General features: G+C 37.2%; 3 protein-coding genes across 4 annotated transcripts in view; 2 read left to right on the top strand and 1 right to left on the bottom strand.

The window, feature by feature from the left end:
- LOC128702252 (polycystin-2) overlaps positions 1-6,381 on the bottom strand; it is an 89,400-nt gene extending 83,019 nt beyond the window's left edge. Inside the window, exons 1-2 of one of the 2 annotated variants that reach the window (XM_070102731.1) lie at positions 6,242-6,381; positions 564-800 (exon numbers count right to left, since the gene is read on the bottom strand). In XM_070102731.1, the coding sequence (XP_069958832.1) occupies positions 564-771 (208 nt within the window). In that variant the 5' untranslated portion in view covers positions 772-800; positions 6,242-6,381. Of the gene's footprint in view, positions 1-563; positions 801-4,226; positions 4,370-6,241 lie in introns of those variants that run through there. The other variant, XM_070102732.1, reaches the window with a different exon arrangement.
- LOC128702152 (uncharacterized) overlaps positions 1-21,578 on the top strand; it is a 173,650-nt gene that overhangs the window by 118,308 nt on the left and 33,764 nt on the right. The gene's annotated exons all lie outside the window — the stretch shown is intronic.
- Sps1 (inactive selenide, water dikinase) lies at positions 7,705-21,287 on the top strand. The gene is made up of 7 exons (XM_053796214.2): positions 7,705-8,115; positions 10,501-10,605; positions 12,608-12,756; positions 14,967-15,079; positions 16,756-16,946; positions 19,507-19,697; positions 20,285-21,287. Exons 1-7 carry the CDS (start codon positions 7,824-7,826, stop codon positions 20,489-20,491), a joined length of 1,248 nt encoding a protein of 415 aa, XP_053652189.1. The 5' UTR covers positions 7,705-7,823; the 3' UTR covers positions 20,492-21,287.

Here is a 21,578-nt window from a genome sequence, read left to right as displayed (position 1 = left end):
TATATATATATATATATATATATATATATATACAACAAACATTTGTGTACCTGTACATAGGCTGAAATGTCTATTTGTATATAGACCAAGATGTATATAACTCAGTGTATATATGTATATACCGAAAATGTTTCTCAAGTGGTATACGCGATGTATACACATTGTATATACACCGAGATGTGTATATATCTCAGTGTATATAGTTTATTTTAGTCCTCATTTTAAGAATCGCAGTATTCTTGATGTTGACTTTCAAACTTAATGACCCACAAGCAGTTGATAGGCTTTACACCTAAACTAATGCAAGTCTGGATGAGGTGTGGCGTAGCCGACAAGTGGTATAGTCACATATGGCGAGGTGAGGTGTGAACCTACATGAGGTTTTATTAAGTAAAGCCTCATGTGGGTGAAACTGTTGTACTAATAACTCTCCCTTTTGCTCTATGTACCTTTTTTAACTAAATGGTTATACCTTTGATGAATTCCGAAAATCTTTCCTACCCCCGGGGCCCGGCCATGGGCCAGGCTCATCTGGTGCTTTGTAAAAGAAATGAAATACTCACGGCCTATGCATGTGGAGAAAGAGTACCAGCACCCCTTCTTGTGGATGGTTTCATTAGTTTCATACTCGTAGGCGTCATTAGGGGGGGTGTTGGGGCCTAGTCCTGCAGCAGGCCCTGTAGGCGGTGCTGCTCCATCAAAACCACCCCAGGCCTGCCGGTTAGACCCGTTGGTGCCAGGCCGCTCCAGCTCACTCGCCAGGTTGCTCATCTCGGCGGAGGCTGTGATTGTTCTTGCTCCTGTGTGGGAAGGAAGGATGAAGTTAGTTCTTGAAATTCATTTAAGCCACAAAATTCACTGCTGGAGGAAAGATACCCTTTCAGGCTAAGCCTTTATTGGGACAATAAGAGCTTGGCTACGAAGATGTGTTTTCTTTTTGCAGAAAGCTATGATACTCACTATAAAAAAAACGGCTACTTTTACTACAGTACCGCTGCTTTCGATCTTACATTGTTGCAGCTGCTGCTCTTGTGTAAAAGGAAGGTCGAGCCACCTCACAAAGCTCATTCTAACACTGGTGCTATTACTACAGTTGCTGGAAAGTAAGGCTTACACACCCCAGTAGGGATCATTTATTGCCAGTGAAGAGCTATTGATCCAAGGAATTGAAGTCTCCCTTCCCTTCTTTGAATTAAACCTTCCTGTCTACCATTCCTTAGGCGTTGTATACGTGGATACGGTGATACCTGGATGGGGTATCGGGAGTTAACGCCCCCGTGTCCCGGTCCGTGACCCCCAACGGGTTCACAGTTTACAAATGAATAATAAAACACCCCACTGAACAGCATTACTCTACACTCGTTTACAACTTTACACCTTTCATATACCTTTGAAGTTTCTACCCTCTGAGCCCGGCCATGGGCCAGGCTCGTCTGGTGCTTGCCTGGTCAACCAGGCTATCGCTGCTGGAGGCCCGCTGCCCTACATAGTTTATACACATAGGCTCTTTTGAATTATACAGAGAGAGGGAAAATCACTATCGTCGCTGAAACAATAACACAGAATGGATTTGGAAACTTTTCATTTCCCGTTTATTGGTTAGTTATGAATAGAATCACACAGCTTCAAAACAAGTTTTATCTCATGTTACTCGTGATAATAGTGCATATATGTTTCTAATATTAAAATATTAAAGGCCAGACTTATGGCGAGAAATAACATCATCACGATTTGTAAGAAAAATAAAGGGCCTTTCAAGCCTAGATGGTGGTGAAAAGCTCTTGATTCCAGGTATAAGATCTTCCGCTCTCGTAGAACTTAACCTGATCTTGTCCTGTTTCCCGACAATCTTCACCTAACCTAAACCTAAAGTGATAATCTATTGCCCAAAAGCTGTATGACGTCTACGAGTTTTGTTACTCATCGTGAATAATACAAAGACGGTGGATATTCTCCATTAAAAACTTGCGTCTAACCTAACAAAATGAAGCTATTAAAACCGGAGGCCAGCTGAAGCTTGGTCAGGTTGCGTGCAGTATTTTAGAAATTACAAGGTCGGCCGAGCTATTCGTCCGACGTGGCGTTCCCCCACTCATGAACCAGACTGGTTTTGATTGGTTTCTTAAAGAGTGCATGAGGGTCATTATGGCTATACATCACTTGTACACCACCAATCAAGGTTAGGATAGGTTAGTAAGGTTTCTCAGCAAACAGGACAAGCCAATCAAGGACGCTTTAATCCCTAATAGAGGGATTGGAGCAAACTGTATGTACACCGAGTCAAAAATACACCTCTTGATGTATAAACCCCGTTGCCTGGCAAAGGCCACCGTTGATTGAAAATACAGCAATGCATGTACACCAAACGGTATATAATCAGTTTATATATACTAAGAGCTTATTTTAACCCCTATTTTCCTATATTCCTAATACTACAGTTTTCCTAACAAGGTACAAAGACTAGCGCTCATTTATTTGGTGGCTCTGTCTCCATATTTTTAGAGCAAGGCTACACACAGCCTTGGCTAAAACAAAACAAGCAAGCAAACTTTATCTCTATATGGTGGAGCACAAAATACGACTGGCATTGAAGTAATTACCATTTATAAACTAGTTAAAGAAAGTCCCAAGTTTTTGCAGAGCATTTTGGTTTTGCCAGTAGATTAAGTACGAAAAGCAATTAACTGATTGATAGTGTTTTAAGTTCTCTTTACTATGTCAAGGCGTTTGCCTCAAGGATGAACCTTTCGGAACCCAGTGTAGCCGGTTATATGTAAATGATATCATTACAGGTGGCTCGTATTATTATATTCATAGGGAAACCCTAAACCCGTATGGTCATAGAACGCCTTGGAATGGAAGGTATGCAGGTTTTATCCAAGAGGGTAACTAAAATTCCCTTGATCAAAAGAAGTTCCTCAGAATGAAGGCACCTCTTCGATGGGTTATAAGTCCAACAGATTTCTAGATCATGTTAGGATATAGTGCACGTGTCAAACGTTAGATTCTTAAAGTCTCGTTTATCAGTAGGATGAAAGCAGTTCTACACGTGGATACATATTTTTGAAAATATTAAACATATTATTACAACCTGTGACAAGGATATTGTGAATTAAGCGGATATTGTTTCAGTACATCCATCATTTTGACTTGTATTCTTGTTTGGTTTCTACTGTGGCATTTGGCTCTAGTACTCCGTCTATCCTGGAAATAAATGGTATAAAATACCGACACAATGGCAATATAAACACAAATGCAGTATAATGTGATCCTTTATTGACTACGTTTCGCCCACACAGTGGGCTTTTTCAAGTCACAAACAGAACTGTTTGTGACTTGAAAAAGCCCACTGTGTGGGCGAAACGTAGTCAATAAAGGATCACATTATACTGCATTTGTGTTTATATTGCCACTCCGTCTATCCTCCTGGATAAAGTGCTTCCTCCCAAAGATTAATTTAAAAAGTAGATTTGCCAGAATAATCAATTACACGGTCAATCCAGCATGAACTATATCTTTTCCCCGACAATTTTGAGCTAGACTCCAGTTCAAAGAACCCCAATGGAAATAAGTCACTGACTTTTTTGGGTTATCCTAGGTTTTCTACACATACGCTGCTATATATGATCATCTATGTGATTGTATTTGTGTATACCTGAATAAACTTACTTCAATTAAGTTTAATGGTGACAGCCTTAAGAACTGGTTGGGATATGTATGACGGGCTGAACCAAAAAATGAAAGCCTTCATGATGCCAGAGCCGCAGCCTCGTAGTTTGGTTAATTCGTCTTTTACAATATTCCAATATGACAAACTGACAAGTTCATATTTCATATTTATACATTCAATAAATTTATCAAGAGTAAATGTATAAATATTTTACAGCAATATAAATATTTTAGTCACGGGGAAGCGCCAAACCCATAATGATCATATATCACCCGGAGAATGGGAGAAAATCCGGTTTGATCCTAAAGAGAGGAAAGACAGCTCTAATTCCTTGGACCAAGAGTCCTTTACTAGCATCGTGATAACCTTGAATGGCTGTCTTTGCAGAAGAAAACATGAACAATACTGACAAACAAATCCCATTGCTGCTAGTCAATAAGACGCTGTTAATTAAGTATATTACGCACCAACATAATCTATAGCCACATAAATTCGAGCAAATAGGCATTCACCCATACAAAAGATCGTTAAAATCCTAAAAGGAATGCTTAAATACCTTTCAAAACAGTACAATACACATGGTGTCTCCTTGTCAACCCATCGTCACATACTGCCTTATCTTTGTCTTGATAACAGCCACATCTGTTTCGTATCTTAAATAGCAAGATAGTGAACACTGCCGAGAGTTGCAAAGCTATCTGAAGACACCAATTAATATCTTTATATTGCAAGCAAGCAGGTACGTGTATTTTGCACCTCAAACTAGTTGCAAAACTCACAGGCAACAAAACACCAAGTTTAACATATTCTTACACAAATAACCCGCACATAGAAGAGAGGAACTTACGACGACGTTCCGGACCGAAACGTCGTCGTCAGCTCCTCTCTTCTATGTGCGGGTTATTTGTGTATCGTTCCAGTCACGGTATTGTGCCTTTTTTTTGTTATTTTGTTATTTAATATATTCTTTATTAAAAAAATCCTTGTTTTATCATTTTATATTCTCGTTGTCTCAAAAATGTCCCAATAATTTCTTGTATCTTAAAATAAGGCCTCTAAGTCACTGATCGATTACACTATTAGTTCATTCCGTTAACATATTAGGTTACTACAATATAATTCATATTAACCAAAATATTAAAGGAATTATATAAAATTTAACCCTTTAAGGGAGTGGGGGAGGTATTCATTGTTAATAATTATCTTGATCCAAGGAACTGGAGCTACCCTATTTTTTCTTGAATCAAACCTGATTGCATTCCCCCCACATTCCGTAGGCTCTTAATGTCCCTAGGGAATTGGGCCTCCCTATGAAAATTGTTCAATTAAATAGCATTTTCAGAAGGACAATACAGCTCTTAGCATGTGTGACTTTAATAAAAAGCTAAGTGAATAGCATTGTTAAAGATCAATACAGTTTAGACAAAGTATATAAATGTTAATCCACAGTTTAGACTAAGTGTATAAATATTAATTCACAGTTTAGACAAAGTGTATAAGTGTTAATTCAGTTTAGACAAAGTGTATAGATGTTAATTCACAGTTTAGACAAAGTGTATTGACTTTAGATGTTAATTCGCAGTTTAGACAAAGTGTATAATGTTAATTTACAGTTTAGACAACGTGTATAGATGTTAATTCAGTTTAGATAAAGTGTATGTTAATTCACGCACAAAGTTTTATTACACTGAATCATACTGAATCATACATATGGAGAAAACACGCACAATACAAGTTTCTTCAACAACTCCCATTTATTTTTTCATGTGCAGTGGGTAGGGATTCCTTTAGCAATGATAGGCCTAGGGAAAATATTTTTGTATCCCCCTCACACCAGAATATCAACGCTGAAATAACTTTTCAACAAATCATGCTTTCTGCATAAGAAAATGTGTTAGTGTGTACCTCATATACAGAATACCTGAACAAAAATACTAATGTAACTATTTTTTCTTTTTAGGTACCATAGAATGGCTGTATAAATTTTGCTTACTGTGGCCTATTAATAGTAAAGAAGTTATATACAATGGATTTACCAATGTAATGTTGGCGATACTGTCCATCAACAAACTTATAAGTCTAGTTGGATGTGAAAAACTGAATTACCCTCGAAAAAACTTGGTACAGGTATAACTAAAACATAAAAGTTGTAATAGAGACATGTTGAGGAATATTAACTGTGAAGTTTCTTCTAAGGATAGAGTAGCTCCAATTTCTTAGATCAAGAGCCCTTCATCAGAATGAAGGGAGATATCAAGAATAGAGATCCTGTCTTACGTTGCACAGCTCCTTATTATAAAGGTTTTCTTGAAGTTATTCTAGCAAAATAGTAATTTATATCTTCGCTATACATGTACTGGCTATACACAAGTTGTAACAATCTTTAACGTGTTTCCATGACAATATTTGTAATAAATGATATCGACTAAAATATAAAACAATCACCTGACTGCGCCTCACAACAAGTTAACTATTTTATAGACATAACTTTCTGAGTGAGTTTAAATCTCCAGTGTATGTTCCCAAGTGTCCACGTGTTTTACCGCTTTTTCTTAAACTAACAAGACTTACTTATGAGCAAAGTGGCCCTGTTCGGGCGGTGTATGTATGGAGCGCAGCAGGAGAGGTGGTAGTAATGGCGTGAGTGAGTGCCAGAGGAACAGTGGCCCTCAGTAAGAGTGTGAGAGTGCCAGTGCTGCGCCTGCTCCTCAAGTCACTCCTAACAACGCGCTCTTTCACATCACTACCGTAAACATTGTCTCTCAACCTTCCCATTAACTCTGACTTACACTTCAACTAAATCTCAACATTGTCTAAAATATATGCCACCATTTCCTAATAACGTGATATCTCTATATGTGTGTATCACTTTAGCGTCTTTATCTCTAACCAGAAGCATTTCAAATATTGTATTTCAAAATGCACTTCGACATTCTCGTGACGAAGTAAAGAAATAAGAGAAGTCGTAACCATGACAACAGGAACGCTGGCGCTCAGGGCTGCTGGCGCTAATTTATGAATCTTTAATAAATCTCATCTCCAGCAAAATTAACAAACTTTCGCAAACTTGTTTTGATTTAAGCAATTCTTTGATTTTGTTTATGTATGACACCCATAAGAGGTAACTTTAAACGTATAAAATAATGCGATGTTGTTTTTTGCATGTAATTAGTCATTACAAAATATATATTGACTATCTATATACAAAAAAATAACATATAGAGTAAATGGAAATAAGCTAGAGCGTTTTGGATGTATTTATCACTAAATTTAATTACATTATGATGAAGCAAGGTAGTTAAATCATTTGCAGTTATTATATTCATTATGCAGCCCTAAACTCGTATGGGTTATAGTGTCAGGGGAATAACAGGTAATGAGTCTTGATCCAAAGAAAGAAAAAATACCTCTAATTCCTTTACTCTAGAGCCCTTCAAGGCTATCAAGGCATCTTATGGGAAAAAATAAGGTAATTTTTACTTCAAATAAACTCTGTTAAACTTGCTGACTGAGTGTATTTTGTTCAGGACTGATCCCTAACTACTTCTGTTAGGTAGTCACATGCGACCATCTTTGTTATTTAAATAAAGTGACAGGTATCCAATATTATATACGTAAAGAGATGTTTTATCGCTCCATATGTTATAAAGAAGGGGGGCGATGTTATGGCACCTGCTGAACATTTAGCTGGTATATGCGCTTAAAAACGAGAAGTTATACATGTAAGGTCATCACAGATGTGCATTAATAAACAGCCTCCATGACCAGGGTATAAATTATTCATGACAGTAATTATATTGAGGTATATGAGAGTATTAGTGATGATGTATGAAGGTCTGGCTTCCCCATCCCTGCAGCGGCGGGTGTGCTCCCCGCTCCCCGGACCAACACGAGCCGCTCCCCACTGTGACGTCACAGAGCCCTGCCGTGATGTCAAAGACCCAGACACCCAATGAGCAGCCACTTTTGGTGACATCACACACATAGTTAACCAATCAGCGGCTGCCATTGAGGTGCGCATCATCCGGGTTCTCGAGGAATCCAGTGGTCGGGGAGTCGCCATTTTGAGGGTGTCGGAGAAGCTGCAGGGATACCGGCTCGTCTCCAGGAGTGAGATTCGCTCAACTACTGAAGGAGCTGTAGTGCGAGGGTGATGGAGGTATACATTGAGCCACCACAAGTGCCGCAGGAAGCCCTGGCAGCGGCAGCACAGCTCGAGTTAGGGGGAACGCCGCAGACCCTCACCATTCGACGACCTTTCAATCCTGTAGCCCACGAATTGGACGCCAACTTCAGACTGACACGATTCGCGGACCTGAAAGGATGAGGGTGCAAGGTCCCCCAGGAGGTGCTAACACGCCTACTGGAGGGACTGCAAGATGATGGGACGGGGCACGAGCACGACCATACCACACACTTCATGCACATGCCCATCACACATATTGGTGAGTCTGACACCATACTTCACCTCACACCTCCAGCCCGCCAAACTTTAAATATCTATCTCCCATGAGCATTTATGTGTATGCATTTTTTCATTCTTGTTTGTATATTTATGGGTTTCAGGAAGTTAGGTTGGTGGATTTAGTTAGGTTGGAGGAGTATGTTCTTACTAAACTGCCAGATATGTTTGAGGTCCACCAGACACGTGTTGCAGCCTCGTGGCAGCTGCTGCCAGGCACTTGTCTAACTTGGTCTACCCGGCACTTGTCTAACTTGGTCTACCCGGCACTTGTCTAACTTGGTCTACCCGGCACTTGTCTAACTTGGTCTACCAGGCACTTGTCTAACTTGGTCTACCAGGCACTTGTCTAACTTGGTCTGCCTGGCACATGTCTAACTTGGTCTACCAGGCACTTGGTCTACCAGGCACTTGGTCTACCAGGCACTTGTCTCACTTGGTCTACCCGGCACTTGTCTCACTTGGTCTACCAGGCACTTTTCTAACTTTGGGAACCCCCAGAGTGAGACAAATAATTAGTGCCTGTCTCCTGGGTGGTCATCAGACTCTTCTCACTCTCTGGGGGCCAATAAGCATTGTTTTAAATTGTGCTAAATTGTAATACTGTATTTTTTATAAACTAGATCAAAACTGTAATTATTCTCTCCTGAACTTACTAAAGCCATATAGCATGAACTAGTTAAATATTCAATTTTCTTGTATTCAATGTAACTCACATAATGACCATATGAAAAATTACTTAACTGTTATTGCCTTATAATCTTAAGAGTCTTAAGTTAGCCCAAAATGCTCTACATATAAAGGGGCTTTTGGCATGTTCAAATTGTTAACCCCCTTTGTACAAACATGCATCATGCTAAAATAAACTTGTTATTGTTCTAATGTTTCTCAAGGGCAGCACCAGGCAGTCCTTGATCTAGGGAATTGGATCTGTGCTCCAGTTCCCTAAATTCAGCCTGAATAACTTCCACCCCCACATGCGCTGTAATCCTACAGATTTAGCACCCCCCCCCCCATTATAATAATAATATGCATCATTCCACTAGTTGTTGTTTTACTCCCACCCTCTTAGATTTACAAACTTCTGCAATACACAGAATGCATTTTTTAATCCGCTTAGCACCTTGTTACCCTCTTCATCACTTTTATCACTCTACCAGAAGTTTACTCTGCTTGCTTATGCCTCTCACCATCTATAATTAATCCACTGACCCATGCCATTTTACCCCACTAATTCCATTTTCCTTGTATACTATCTTACTGTACTTTAGCTATCACTAAGTAAGAGTTCTGAAGAAGACCTCGAGTAAAACTAGGCTGTCAAATTCTGAGGGCACTGCAGGGTGATAGAACGAATAATGGGGCACAATAATAATACACAAGTTTGATCTTCGTAAGCGCTAGTTATTTGCGTACTACAGGACGCTCAGGATAGTTTGATGGTGTGGTCAGAAGTGACAGATGATGCAGTTGAGTGTGGACTAATGTAAGGTTCTAATTAGGTGTTCTAGTTAGCAGTAGTTTAAAACCAAGAGAACAGTGCATTAGTGTTTGTATTAAAGCTAATAGAATTACTCCTTTCAAGAAGTATTAATAATATGAGACCTCAATGTATATTTAAACTTTATATAACCTTGTGACCCTTGTGGGTTTAATGCTTAGTTTTGATTGTATTAGCAATTACATTTATATATATTAAATCCTTGACAATGCCTCAGATTATGCTGCTCACTTCTGGTCTTATTACAGAATGGACATAAATGCACTGGAAAACACACACACACAGAAGGATAGTAAAATTGATCCCACATATTTGAAATTCCACTGGGAAATATTAAATGCATTTTGTGGGTTTTCCTCTTAAACCACTGCTTTTATTTATAATTGTAATTTAGATAATAATACTGTTTACTGGTAAAGACCTTTAAAGATATCTTTCTTTTATTGTTATCAGCCCCAATAACACTTCAGATTAAATCATATACAATGTATATGTTATGTAGTAGATTTACATGCAGTATTCTTTAAAGTATAGTATACTATACTTAATTATCCACAAACTTGTATGCTAACCCTTAAACTGTCCAAGCAGATCTACGTTCACATGCGTAGTGCTCCAAAAGTAGAACTGGTTTTTTTTTTTTTTACATTCAAATATAACAAAAAAAATAGATCAAAGTTTTTTTTTACACTTTTTCAAATTTAAAAAAAGAAAAGAAGATTACTTTTTTTACATTCAAATGTTGAAAAAACGTAGATCTACGTTTGGACAGTTTAAGGGTTAATATAGGTGGAGATGTGTTATTTCATTCATATTTTGAAAAATATATAATATATAGGGTAATGTACAGCAGTTTTATTGTTGTAGGAATTGGAATGGATGCCAGTGTTACTCCCCTTCGTCATGGTGGTCTGTCCCTCGTCCAGACAACTGACTTTTTCTATCCTTTAGTTGATGATCCTTATATGATGGGTAAGTGTAGTTAATTTTATACATTGCTGGAATATATTTGTCATCTTTCAAGTTACTCTTAAGTAGTGAGTACTGTAAATTACAGGAGGGCCTCGCTTTCCAGTATTAAACTAATGCAACAGTTTTTTGTTATACCCATTCTTCTTTTATCCAGACTTCCTACAATAAATATATTTATCACTCACTATAAGCTAAGGATGAAAATATTCTAAGGTAATTAATGTGTGTACTGTATATGCATTTTTTAGGCCTAGCTCTAATGCTCACTTATTATATATGATAGTGTAAACATGTCATCAGGCTTTCATATGAATTTCAATGTGATAAAAGGCCGTTTCACCTTACAGTGGTAGCCTGGAACCTAGTCTTTATAAGCCGGGCCCTTCTGTACTATTAGGTGGATATTTAATATATTGTAGTGATGGGGGTAATGCATTTTAATTTATAGAAATACCATGGAACCTTGTGTTTGAACTAAATTGGATCCTAGGTTTGAACACCACCAATGTGGTGTTAGAACTGTGAAAAGATTGATGTTCAAAACAGTATTTCCCAGGTTTTAATTATCAGCTGCACACACTGGAGGATGTTGAACTGACTCTTCCCAAAGCCTTAGAGTTAGGTCGGTGTCGCAGGTCACTTCAGAGCACTTTTGAAACCGCTTTCGTGTCAAGTTTTTTACAACTAAATTTTAAACAAATCACCATGTTTGTACTCTAGAAAAACATTCAAAAACTGGGTCAGTTTTTTCTGAACAAAATTGTTTGTACTCCAGTTTGTTTGAGGTCCTGTACACTCAGACAGAGGTTCCACTGTATCACATATCCTTCCACTTCAGGTGTCATATCATCTTATTTGTTTTCATGCTTCTTGACAAATGATGATATACAGTGGTACCTCAGGTTACAAACAGCTCAAAACTTGAACAGTTATGTCAGTGTATTTATGTAAGTGCTTTTGTAAGTGTATTTTTGGGGGGTCTGAAACCGACTAATCTAATTTACATTATTTCTTACGGGAACAAATTCATTCGGTATCAGCACTCGAACAGCCTTCTGGAACAAAGAGTTTGTATCCCAAGGTACCACTGTATACTCTAGACAATATGCATTTTTAACATGCCATTCAATCTCGGGGCTTAACATTGTGTACTAATTTGATACTTTTTCTGTTGCCTATCAGTAATTGGTATAGTGTGCCCCTCTATAACATTGGCTAACAAAGGTTTCACTTCACATTTAAAAAGTGTTTCTAACTAATTTTGTGATGCTGAATTCAGTTCTGAACTTAGTTTTGCTCCAGCATGTTTAGTTTCTTTGAAACAGAACCCCACAGTGAACAGCTTCACCAAGATAGCCATCATGGGGAAGAGATATCAGGGAAATCTGACAATCAATTTAATGGGAATTTCTGTTGGATATTCTGATATGGGAGCAGTACTGATGAACACGAGCAAAAAAAAAAAATGAAAATTTTACTGTAAATGTTTGACAATGGACTTTTTTTTTGCACTCTCGTGCACTCTCACACAAATGTACATACGTACATACAACAAATTTTACATTGAGAAAAATTGGCTTTTGTCATTGCATGCAACATGCCTGTTATCTATGCATAATATCATTCCTGTGAGTGTTAGGTAACATATGTTATGTGGTTATTCAGCCTTAAATAGCCAAAATATTGATGACCAGATTTTTAAAAACTGTGATAGATTAAACAAACTGTGATTTGTGATTGGTATATCAAATTTAGCTTAAAACAATAGTTTGGTTTCTGAACTGGATGAAAAGCAAAATTTTATTGGCTAGTGTAATAAACAATTAAGATAAAGATCAGTATTCCTCTTGGGTGTCATAATGTCTAGAAAATTAGTTTACACTGTACAGGAAAATGAAATATAGTAGTTCATATAAATGTGAAAACTGTTTTTCTTTTTTTCTAAAACTGTTTTATGTATTGTATATTTTTAGTAGTAATGATGCATTTGATGTTTTTGCAGGTAAAATTTCCTGTGCTAATGTGTTAAGTGACCTGTTTGCTATGGGCGTGACAGACTGTGACAATATGCTTATGTTACTAGGAGTCTCAACCAAGATGACGGAAAAAGAAAGAGACGTTGTTATTCCTCTTATGATGAGAGGCTTCAAGGTAAGGCTTGATTACATCATGTATATTACAGACTGGTTAACTGGACTTGTGTCCTGGAGGTTCCAAGTACAGTGCCTGCACTCTGAGGTAAGAGTATACCTGGAGGGTGTTCTAGAGGTCAATGCCCTTGTGCCCTGGACCCTACTCATCTCTATAAAGGCTTTCGATGGCATTCACTTCTTGTGCAGCTGTTTCATCTACATTGAAAACTTGCTGAGGGATGTAACTCACTCCCTCAATAATTTTCTTCATGATATCAAGTATGAGGCAGCAGCTTCAAGATCAGCAGTAACAGCCTCACTACTCAATATCAAGTTATGCAAGTTACCATACATCTTAAACCTGTCGGTCCATCCTTTACAAGTATTGAAAGTGATTGTCTTATGCAGCCTCACTTTTTTTTAATCTTCAAAAATCAGTGAATTCAGTGGCATGTTTTTTGAGTCTGGTCCTCAATCCACACTGAGTTGCATCTCCATATCTTTCAACAACTTGTTCTGTCTGTAACTACCAGCAGCAATAAGATATGCATGGCCAGCACTCTCTGTAACTGGCTGAAATTTATTCAAGATGGTGCATACCAACATGGCCTGGCTAAAATGTTTTGCAGTATCACATGCCATACCATTAGCATCAGTTTGCTAAAAAAAAAAAAAAAAAAAGGCAAATGTCTAGAGGTGGTGGTGGTGTCTAGAGGTGGTGTATTTTATGTATTAACATTTGCATCATGCCATTCCTACTATTTGGTCATTTAGTGCTCATGTTATCTTAGATTTAAAAGGCTTAAAAATCAGTCTACTGCTCTTGGCGAGTATGCTGCTACACAGCATGTTCGTTTATTGCTGAAGGTCTCCTGGCGTGACGGTGTATGAGTGGAAATTGATCGTTAAGCAGAGGATGGATGGGGTGTCTGGCATCATCTTTGTTTATTCAAAACTATGTTCTGCAGGTGCTTGTTAAGAAGGGGTTGACTAACGGCACGATTAATCCTGTCGTCTACCATTACATTTTATCACGAGCTGAGAATATTTACTCAGCCTTCAAATTTTCTTAGTAATTCTACTTTCTTTTCAATTATTAGTGAATGCTCTAGTTTTGCTGATATATGTAAAGGTCAAGCAATGCTTGCATTTGTATTAGTATCTGCTTAATGTTATTTTCAAACCCTTTGTGTATGTCTTCTTATAGTCATTAGCATGCACAATAAGCATTTTAGCTATGTAGAATGGCATGCAAATAAAGGAGCCCAAAATCTGGAATTATTAGAAGAAACCAAAAAATTGTAACCTTAAAAATAGTCTAAACTCCGTATGAAGTTATATTCTATTGTATTTTATTCCATAAGTTATTATTTTCTATTGTAGTTTGTCATACCCATGATCTTGAGTATACCTGGAGGGGGTTTCAGGGGTCAACACCCCCGCAGCCCAGTCTATGACCACACCGCAGCTGAGTGTTGAGTCAAATCTATGTAAAATTTTAATTTGTAGAAACAAAAACTTCTGGAGAATAAAACTGGATTTTCTAAATGCATATTTGTTAATGGGGTTACCAAAAATATAATTAAACGGTTGAAGAGTTGAGGTGGTTTGGGCACTTGAGATGGAGCAAAATAGGATGACTAGGAGGAGATATAAATAAATGGTGGAATTAAGGAGTCGTCCCAGGAAGGGTTGGAAGGAGGGAGTAAAAGTTTTGAGTGTTAGGAATGTGAACTTCCAAAAGGCTTGTGTGAGCTCATTAAATCAGAGCAAGTGTAGGCAAGTAGCTTTTGTGACCTGATGTGCTGTGGGGTGTGAGCAAGGTAACATTTATGAAGGGATTCAGGGGAAGCTGGCTAGCCGGATTTAAGTAATGGAGGTGGGAAGTACAGTGCCTACACTCTGAAGAAGGGGTAAGGGGTGTTGCAGTTTGGAAAACCATCTAAATGTGAAGTTGGCATACGTCTGGCACGACAATAATGAATGATGGTGAATATTTTTTCCTCCCATGCTCTGGTGGGAGACAGCCACCTTAATAAAAAGAGAGGGTCAGCTAATTTTAGCTATATTATTTTGGTTGCTGTTTGTTCATACAGATTAAGTGAAAACTAGTGACCAAGCTAATTGGCTTACCAGCAGTTGGAGTAGTGTGTGCCTTATTCCTCAGCAGTCGCTGTTTTTTACGTTCCTACTATTCTCCTTACTAATAATACAATTCTTGCTTATCAGGATGCTGCTTTAGAAGCAAACACTTCAGTAACAGGAGGTCAGACTGTGATGAATCCTTGGTGTACAATTGGAGGTGTTGCTACTACTGTCTGTCAGCCCAACGAATTTATTGTGTAAGCTAAATGTAGTATCTGGAAGCTATTTATTTTTATTCATCCATAATTTTTAAGTTGGTCATATTAAACTTTGCATATAGAATTTAGGTTTAGTGACAAACTTCCCTCTAAATTCTAGTTTTGAGTGAAAAGCTATTGGGACAGTGGAATGTACCTGATCTTCATTTTCTAGTTTAGCAAAGAATTAAAGCCATATAAATAAGATAGACTGGACTTACAGGCATAAAAATGAGTTAGTTTGTGGTGTCTCCTTGTCAGTTGGCAATGGACAAAAAAAAAAAAAAAAGTCCTGAGAATTTTGGTTTGGCAATCTAATAGGAATAGTGGGGAATGGGGGATTCACTGTCAATCCCATAATATTATGGCTTCGAAGCCTGTGTCAGTCCCATAATAGTACACGAAAATTCTAGTGGCTTCCAATCTTGCGGGAAAAATCTGATAGGCCTACATTTGAAAGAATGGGTCTGAGTGGTCAGTGTGCACAATATAAAAAAAAATCCTGCAGCATGCAGTGCATAATGAGAAAAAAAAAACTGACCGTGTTTTTTGTTTAAAACCGAATTTGCAGTGTGTTTTTGTTTGGTATTTATGGTTGTATTCTTGTTTTTTTTTTGGTCTCGGTTGATAAAATGGAAGGTATATTACAGAACTAGAGATGATTTTGAATGGTCTACGAACTAAAAGTACCTTGAAATTGAGCTCAAAGTAGTGGAAGTGTTCGATTTTTGCCAATGTTCAAGAGTAAACAGATCACATCACGCATCCAATACACGTCAACTGGTGGATCTAATATTCTTTCACAAATGTGTTAATATTATTTATACAATCTTTGCAATAATGCAGTAGTCTGCATAACAGTAAATCTTCTATTTTTTGTGAATAAAAATTCAGAATGGAAAGTAAGAGCAATATAAGAGGGGCCTGGAGATGTGACTAATGAACAGAGAATGTTATTTTAGTGCTAGGAATGTTTGCATTGTTAATTCTTGACCCTATTTTGAAATTGGCCTTCCTTGAATTATGTATGAAATTGGCCAAATTACCAATTTCTGATCACTTTATTGGGTATTTGAAATCAGTAAATGGGCAGTTTCTTGTACACAGTTGACAGAATAAAAGGTGTTCTAGCAAACTAGCTATGAGCTTGGTCAACTGGAACAATGGAATTGGCTGAAAATAGGGTTCAAATTGGGCAAAATTGCAGATGCGTCAATATCGCTGAGACCGCTAACTTCGCAAGAGCGTAATTCCATGAGTTTTCCATCAAATTTCATACTTTTGGTATCATTACCATTGAGAAAAGATTCTCTATCATTTCATAGAAATTTTTTTTTTTTTTTAGTCGACACTGAGAGCAAGTCTGTGAGCAGGGGTCTCGACAGTGATAGGGTTAAAATATAAAAAAAAAAATTATTTACCTAGAAAGCCAAGAAATGCATAGTAAGCATTATTTATGGTTTGTTTTCCCTCATACTGCAACTTGTATCCCTTGATATTTTGAATTAGGTGGTAGAAAGTGGAAAAACATACATGCTTAAATGTGCAAAGCCTATTAAAATGGCCTATTTTTATATTATCTATAATACTTTGTGCAGTTGGAATTTTTTTTGCAAAATTGGGGAACAATTGTTGCATAACAAAACATTGATTTAAAACATTTCTTGTCTTCTCAGGCCAGATTGTGCTGTAGTTGGTGATGTCTTGGTGCTAACCAAACCTCTTGGAACCCAAGTGGCTGTTAATGCACATCAATGGTTGGACCAGCCAGAGAGGTGGAACCGCATCAAGTTAGTGGTGTCTGAAGAAGATGTCCGCAAAGCTTACCAGAGGGCTATGGATTCGATGGCTCGCCTTAATAGAACTGGTATGATAGGCATTTATTTAATCTCAATGATTGAGCATATTTGCTTTGATCTGTAGCATCTTGAACTTAGGTTACCCATGCAGTATCTGTTCTAGATGTCAACTTTTAATGCAAATGCAACTTCCTGTCAACACTAGTTATTGCAGGCCATTACAAGTTAAATTCATGACATTGACAGCATTGCTTGCACGTGAATTAATGCCTTTATATTACTATATGGTAGGGCCCCGCTTTACGGCGTTCTGCTAATATGGCGATTTCAAATTATGACCAAAATTCACTATACAGCATCCTGTCTTTCTAATACGGTGCACGCCACCAGGTTTGTTTACATTCTCCGTGAGCATGTCTAGTATGTCTGGAAACTTTCCAAAATTTCAAGTGTTTTAAAGTTATTGCATATTGATAATAATACTTGTGTACCTGTACCTAAATATACTTATACACTGCTGGTGTGCAGGTACACATTAAAATCACCAAGTGTCCCTCTTGTCTTAACGCCATAGTAATACTAATAGTACATGATAATAATCACTCTTGGGCACATTAAATGTCTTATTTTATGTCAATGTAGACACCTTCATTAATCCATCTATGATATTTTCTTCAGAATTTATAAGAAACACCTTAAATAGCATCTAAACGTGCTATGTTTATATGCCGGGCAGAGGGAAAACATTACGTTTTCTCTGGTCCAGCACCAAAGAAAACGTGTGTGAATCTGCCTGGTCACTCCGCTTTTGTTTACAATTCTCGGCATGAATTATTCATTACTTCTCCCTTCATTTATGATGGCATCTAAAGGTAGTTGTTAGAAACAGTTAAATTCAGTGAACAAGGCATGTCGATGATAATATGGCTCTGGGCCGCAGACTTCTTACAAATAAATACTACTCGCCTGTCATCCAACATTAAGACTACACATATTTTAAGGTAAATAATGAATGTACTGTATATTTTATCTCAGGGCTGCTTTAAATATCGTATATTAACCCTTTGACTGTTTTGGTCGTATATATACGTCTTACGAGCCAGTGTTTCAGACGTATATATACTCAATAATTCTAGCGGCTTTAAATCAAGCGGAAGAAAGCTGGTAGGCCCACATGTGAGAGAATGGGTCTGTGTGGTCAGTGTGCACCACATAAAAAAAAAATCCTGCAGCACAGTGCGTAATGAGAAAAAAAAAACTGATCGTTTTTTTGGATTAAAACGCCGACTTTGAGGTGTATTTTCGTATAGTATTTATCGATGTATTTGCGTTTTCATGGTCTTAGGTGATAAAATGGAAAACATATTACAGAAATAGAGATGATTTTCATTACTTTGACGATGAAAATGACCTTGAAACTGAGCTCAAAGTAGCGGAAATGTTTGATTTTTACCAATGTTCAGGAGTAAACAAATCACACCACACGTCCAATACACGTCAACTGGGGAGTCTAATATTTTTTCACTAGTGCACTGATATTATTTATACCATTTTTACAATAATGCACCAGTCTGCATAACAGTAAATTTTGTATTTTTTTGTATGAATAAAAAATCAAAATAGAAAGCAATAATAATATAAGAGGGGCCTAGAGATGTGACTAGTGAACAGAGGATATGTTATTTTAGTGCCAAGAATGTCTACCTTGTTTATTCTGGACCCTATTTTGAAATTGGCATCTTTTTTAGTTTGCGTGAAATTGGCCAAATTGCCAATTTCTGACCACAATATTGGGTAGTCCAAATTGATAAATGGGAGGTTTCTTGTATTCAGCTGATAGATAATATGGAGTTCTAAAGAAATAGCTACGAGTTTGGTCAACTGGAACAACGGAATTGGCTGAAAATAGGGCTCAAAGTCGGCGAAATCGCCTATATGCATATGTCGCCGAGACCGCTAACTTTGCGGGAGCGTAATTCCATGAGTTTTCGACCAAATTTCGAACTTTTGGTGTCATTACCATCGGGAAAAGATTCTCTATCATTTCATAAGAATTTTTTTTTTTTTTTTTTTTTTTTTTTTTTTTTTTTTTCAAAAATTTAGCGACATAGAATGACAGTTTCAGAAAGGGGCCTGAAACAGTCAAAGGGTTAAGTTCGGGATGGAGCCAGGGTTACCTACACCTGACTTCCTACGAATAAGTACTACTCACCTCTTGCCCTACATTAAGACTACAAATATTTTAAGATAAATAATGAATGTACTGTGTATATATTTTACTTTTTATTGCATTTTTTAATGCCTAGTTCTATTACTAACTTAATATAAGTTAATGTAAACTTCTTGTCTGGCATTTATAAATGGGAAAAAAATGGCGTTTTGCTTTCCGGCGATAGCCTGGAACCTAACCTGCTGTATAAGTGGGGCCCTACTGTATTTGAATTATTACTCTTTTAAGATAGACTTCATCAGTAAAACAAAATTAATGATATTGAAATGTTTTTGTACTTAAATTAGATTGTTTCTTTGCTACTAAACAGATATTAGAAACCTTGTAAGTATCACTGCTAGATTTGATTATTTGGCAAGCTGTAATAAAAAATTTCCTCACAATTATTTCCATTTCAGCTGCTAGGTTAATGCACAAATACAACGCTCATGGTGCTACAGATGTAACTGGGTTTGGTCTACTGGGTCATGCACAGAACTTGGCTAAGAACCAGAAGAATGAAGTCTCATTTGTTATCCACAATCTCCCAATTATAGCAAAGATGGCTGCTGTTGCTAAAGCATGTGGTAACATGTTCCATCTGTTGCAGGTACGAATCTTTAGGTCAAAAATATGCAAAAAATTATGTGCATTTTAATTAACTACTGTATTCATTTATTGTTTGAGAGGTCGTGGTTTTGTTTCTTTCTTTTTATTTATTGAAGGGGATAAAAGTTAACATTCCAAGTTAGACTGAAATGTCGTCATAAGTTTGTGCGGGTTTTTTGTTTGTAAAAGTAAAGGTATTTTCTTAGAAAGAATTTTGTTGAATTTTGACAAATGGTGGATAGGTAAATTTGAGTAAGGAAACTAAGGGTGCTGTCATGGGTATTGCTTATCTACTAAACCATTTTATTTTAAGTAAATTCCCATGTTTTATCTTTTATTAATAAAACATTTTATTTACTTTGAGAAATAATGTTTAGAGAATAGCTGAATATTTAAACATTTTAAATGTTCTTAATAGGACATTAGTCCCTCATTGACATTTACTGAAGTATTCCAAAATGAGATATAACAAGGTATTTTTTTTTTTTTTCAGGAAAATTTTCCATTTGTTCAGTATACAATAGGAAATAATGCATCATGCAGCATTTCCATCAGTGTTAATCTTTTTTTTTTTTTTTTTCTTTTCAGGGGCTGAGTGCTGAAACCTCGGGTGGTCTTTTGATCTGCTTACCACGTGAACAGGCTGCTGCATATTGCAAAGACATTGAAAAACAGGAAGGCTATCAAGCATGGATTATTGGTATTGTAGAAAAAGGTAATCGCACAGCTCGCATTATTGACAAACCACGGGTCATTGAAGTGCCATCAAAAGAGAAAGATGGGGAGCTATGGTAGAAGAGTGTCCATATGTTGCTGAGACAAAAGTCTTTTCACATGTTGTATTGGATTGGCAGGGTTGACAGTTTCACCTGAAACAGTAAAGTTATCCTGAATTTATACCCCAGGATGGGCACATTTCATCTAGTTTGGTGATACTATACTGTTGTTATTTTATACCCAAGTAACTGAAGGCTATGGACTTTTGTTAATCTTTTGATATTTTGAATTTGTAACAATATAAACTTTTATTTTGCTTTAAGTATACTGTTATAAGCAATAGACAAGACTGTTTAATATGCATAGTATATATCTACAAATGAGGGCACACAACTTTTAATGCTTGTTAATATAGCTCATTTCCACTGCCAGCTCATTTGTATTCATTTTGCAAGATCTGCATACTTATCCTTGAAGATCTGTACTCTTCCACATATTTAGTAATGGACATTGTTGTCCATATGATGATTGGTTATTTAATGTTCTTAATGACATTCCTTATCATACTAAGAGCTCAGTTATGGCTGTTTTATACCAGATGATCAGCTGCTCAGTGATTATTACTTTGCTCAAGAAAAAAAACTTTCAGGTACATATTTAAGACGAGATTAAAACATTCACATGCACGTCACTTTGTAATGTGCTGTTAAATTTGATCAAAAGTAAGACACTGGATGGCTTCAGCAGAAGGAGAACAAATTATGAAGGTCACTTATAAAAATTTCATTGAAATGGTTAGTGACTGGAAGCTTCAGATCTCCTTCCTGCCCCATCGATCACATGTCAGCCTTGGGAAAATACATTTTTTCAAGTATTGGTGGTTTTATTTCATTTGTATATAACCTCAAGGTAGGATCCTTGATGTTTGTGAGGAGATCTTGATCTAAGGACTCTTTAAGGGGGGGTTTCTTGTTGCAGCCAAGAGGCTTTTGGTCTGAGGAATTGGACCTTTGTCTTCTTCCTCCAACCGACCCCAACTACCCTTCCACTCCTTCCCTGCTTTTAGCCTTTGAGGTCCTTCCCTCAAGAATTCTAGCTCCTAGGTTGGGGAAAGGATGTTATCCATCCCATTCCATTGAGGTCCTTGGTGGGGGTGTTTACCATG

This window comes from Cherax quadricarinatus, chromosome 83 (assembly GCF_038502225.1).
Source record: "Cherax quadricarinatus isolate ZL_2023a chromosome 83, ASM3850222v1, whole genome shotgun sequence".
NCBI lineage: Eukaryota > Metazoa > Arthropoda > Malacostraca > Decapoda > Parastacidae > Cherax > Cherax quadricarinatus.
This window is presented reverse-complemented; position numbering and strand designations above follow the sequence as displayed.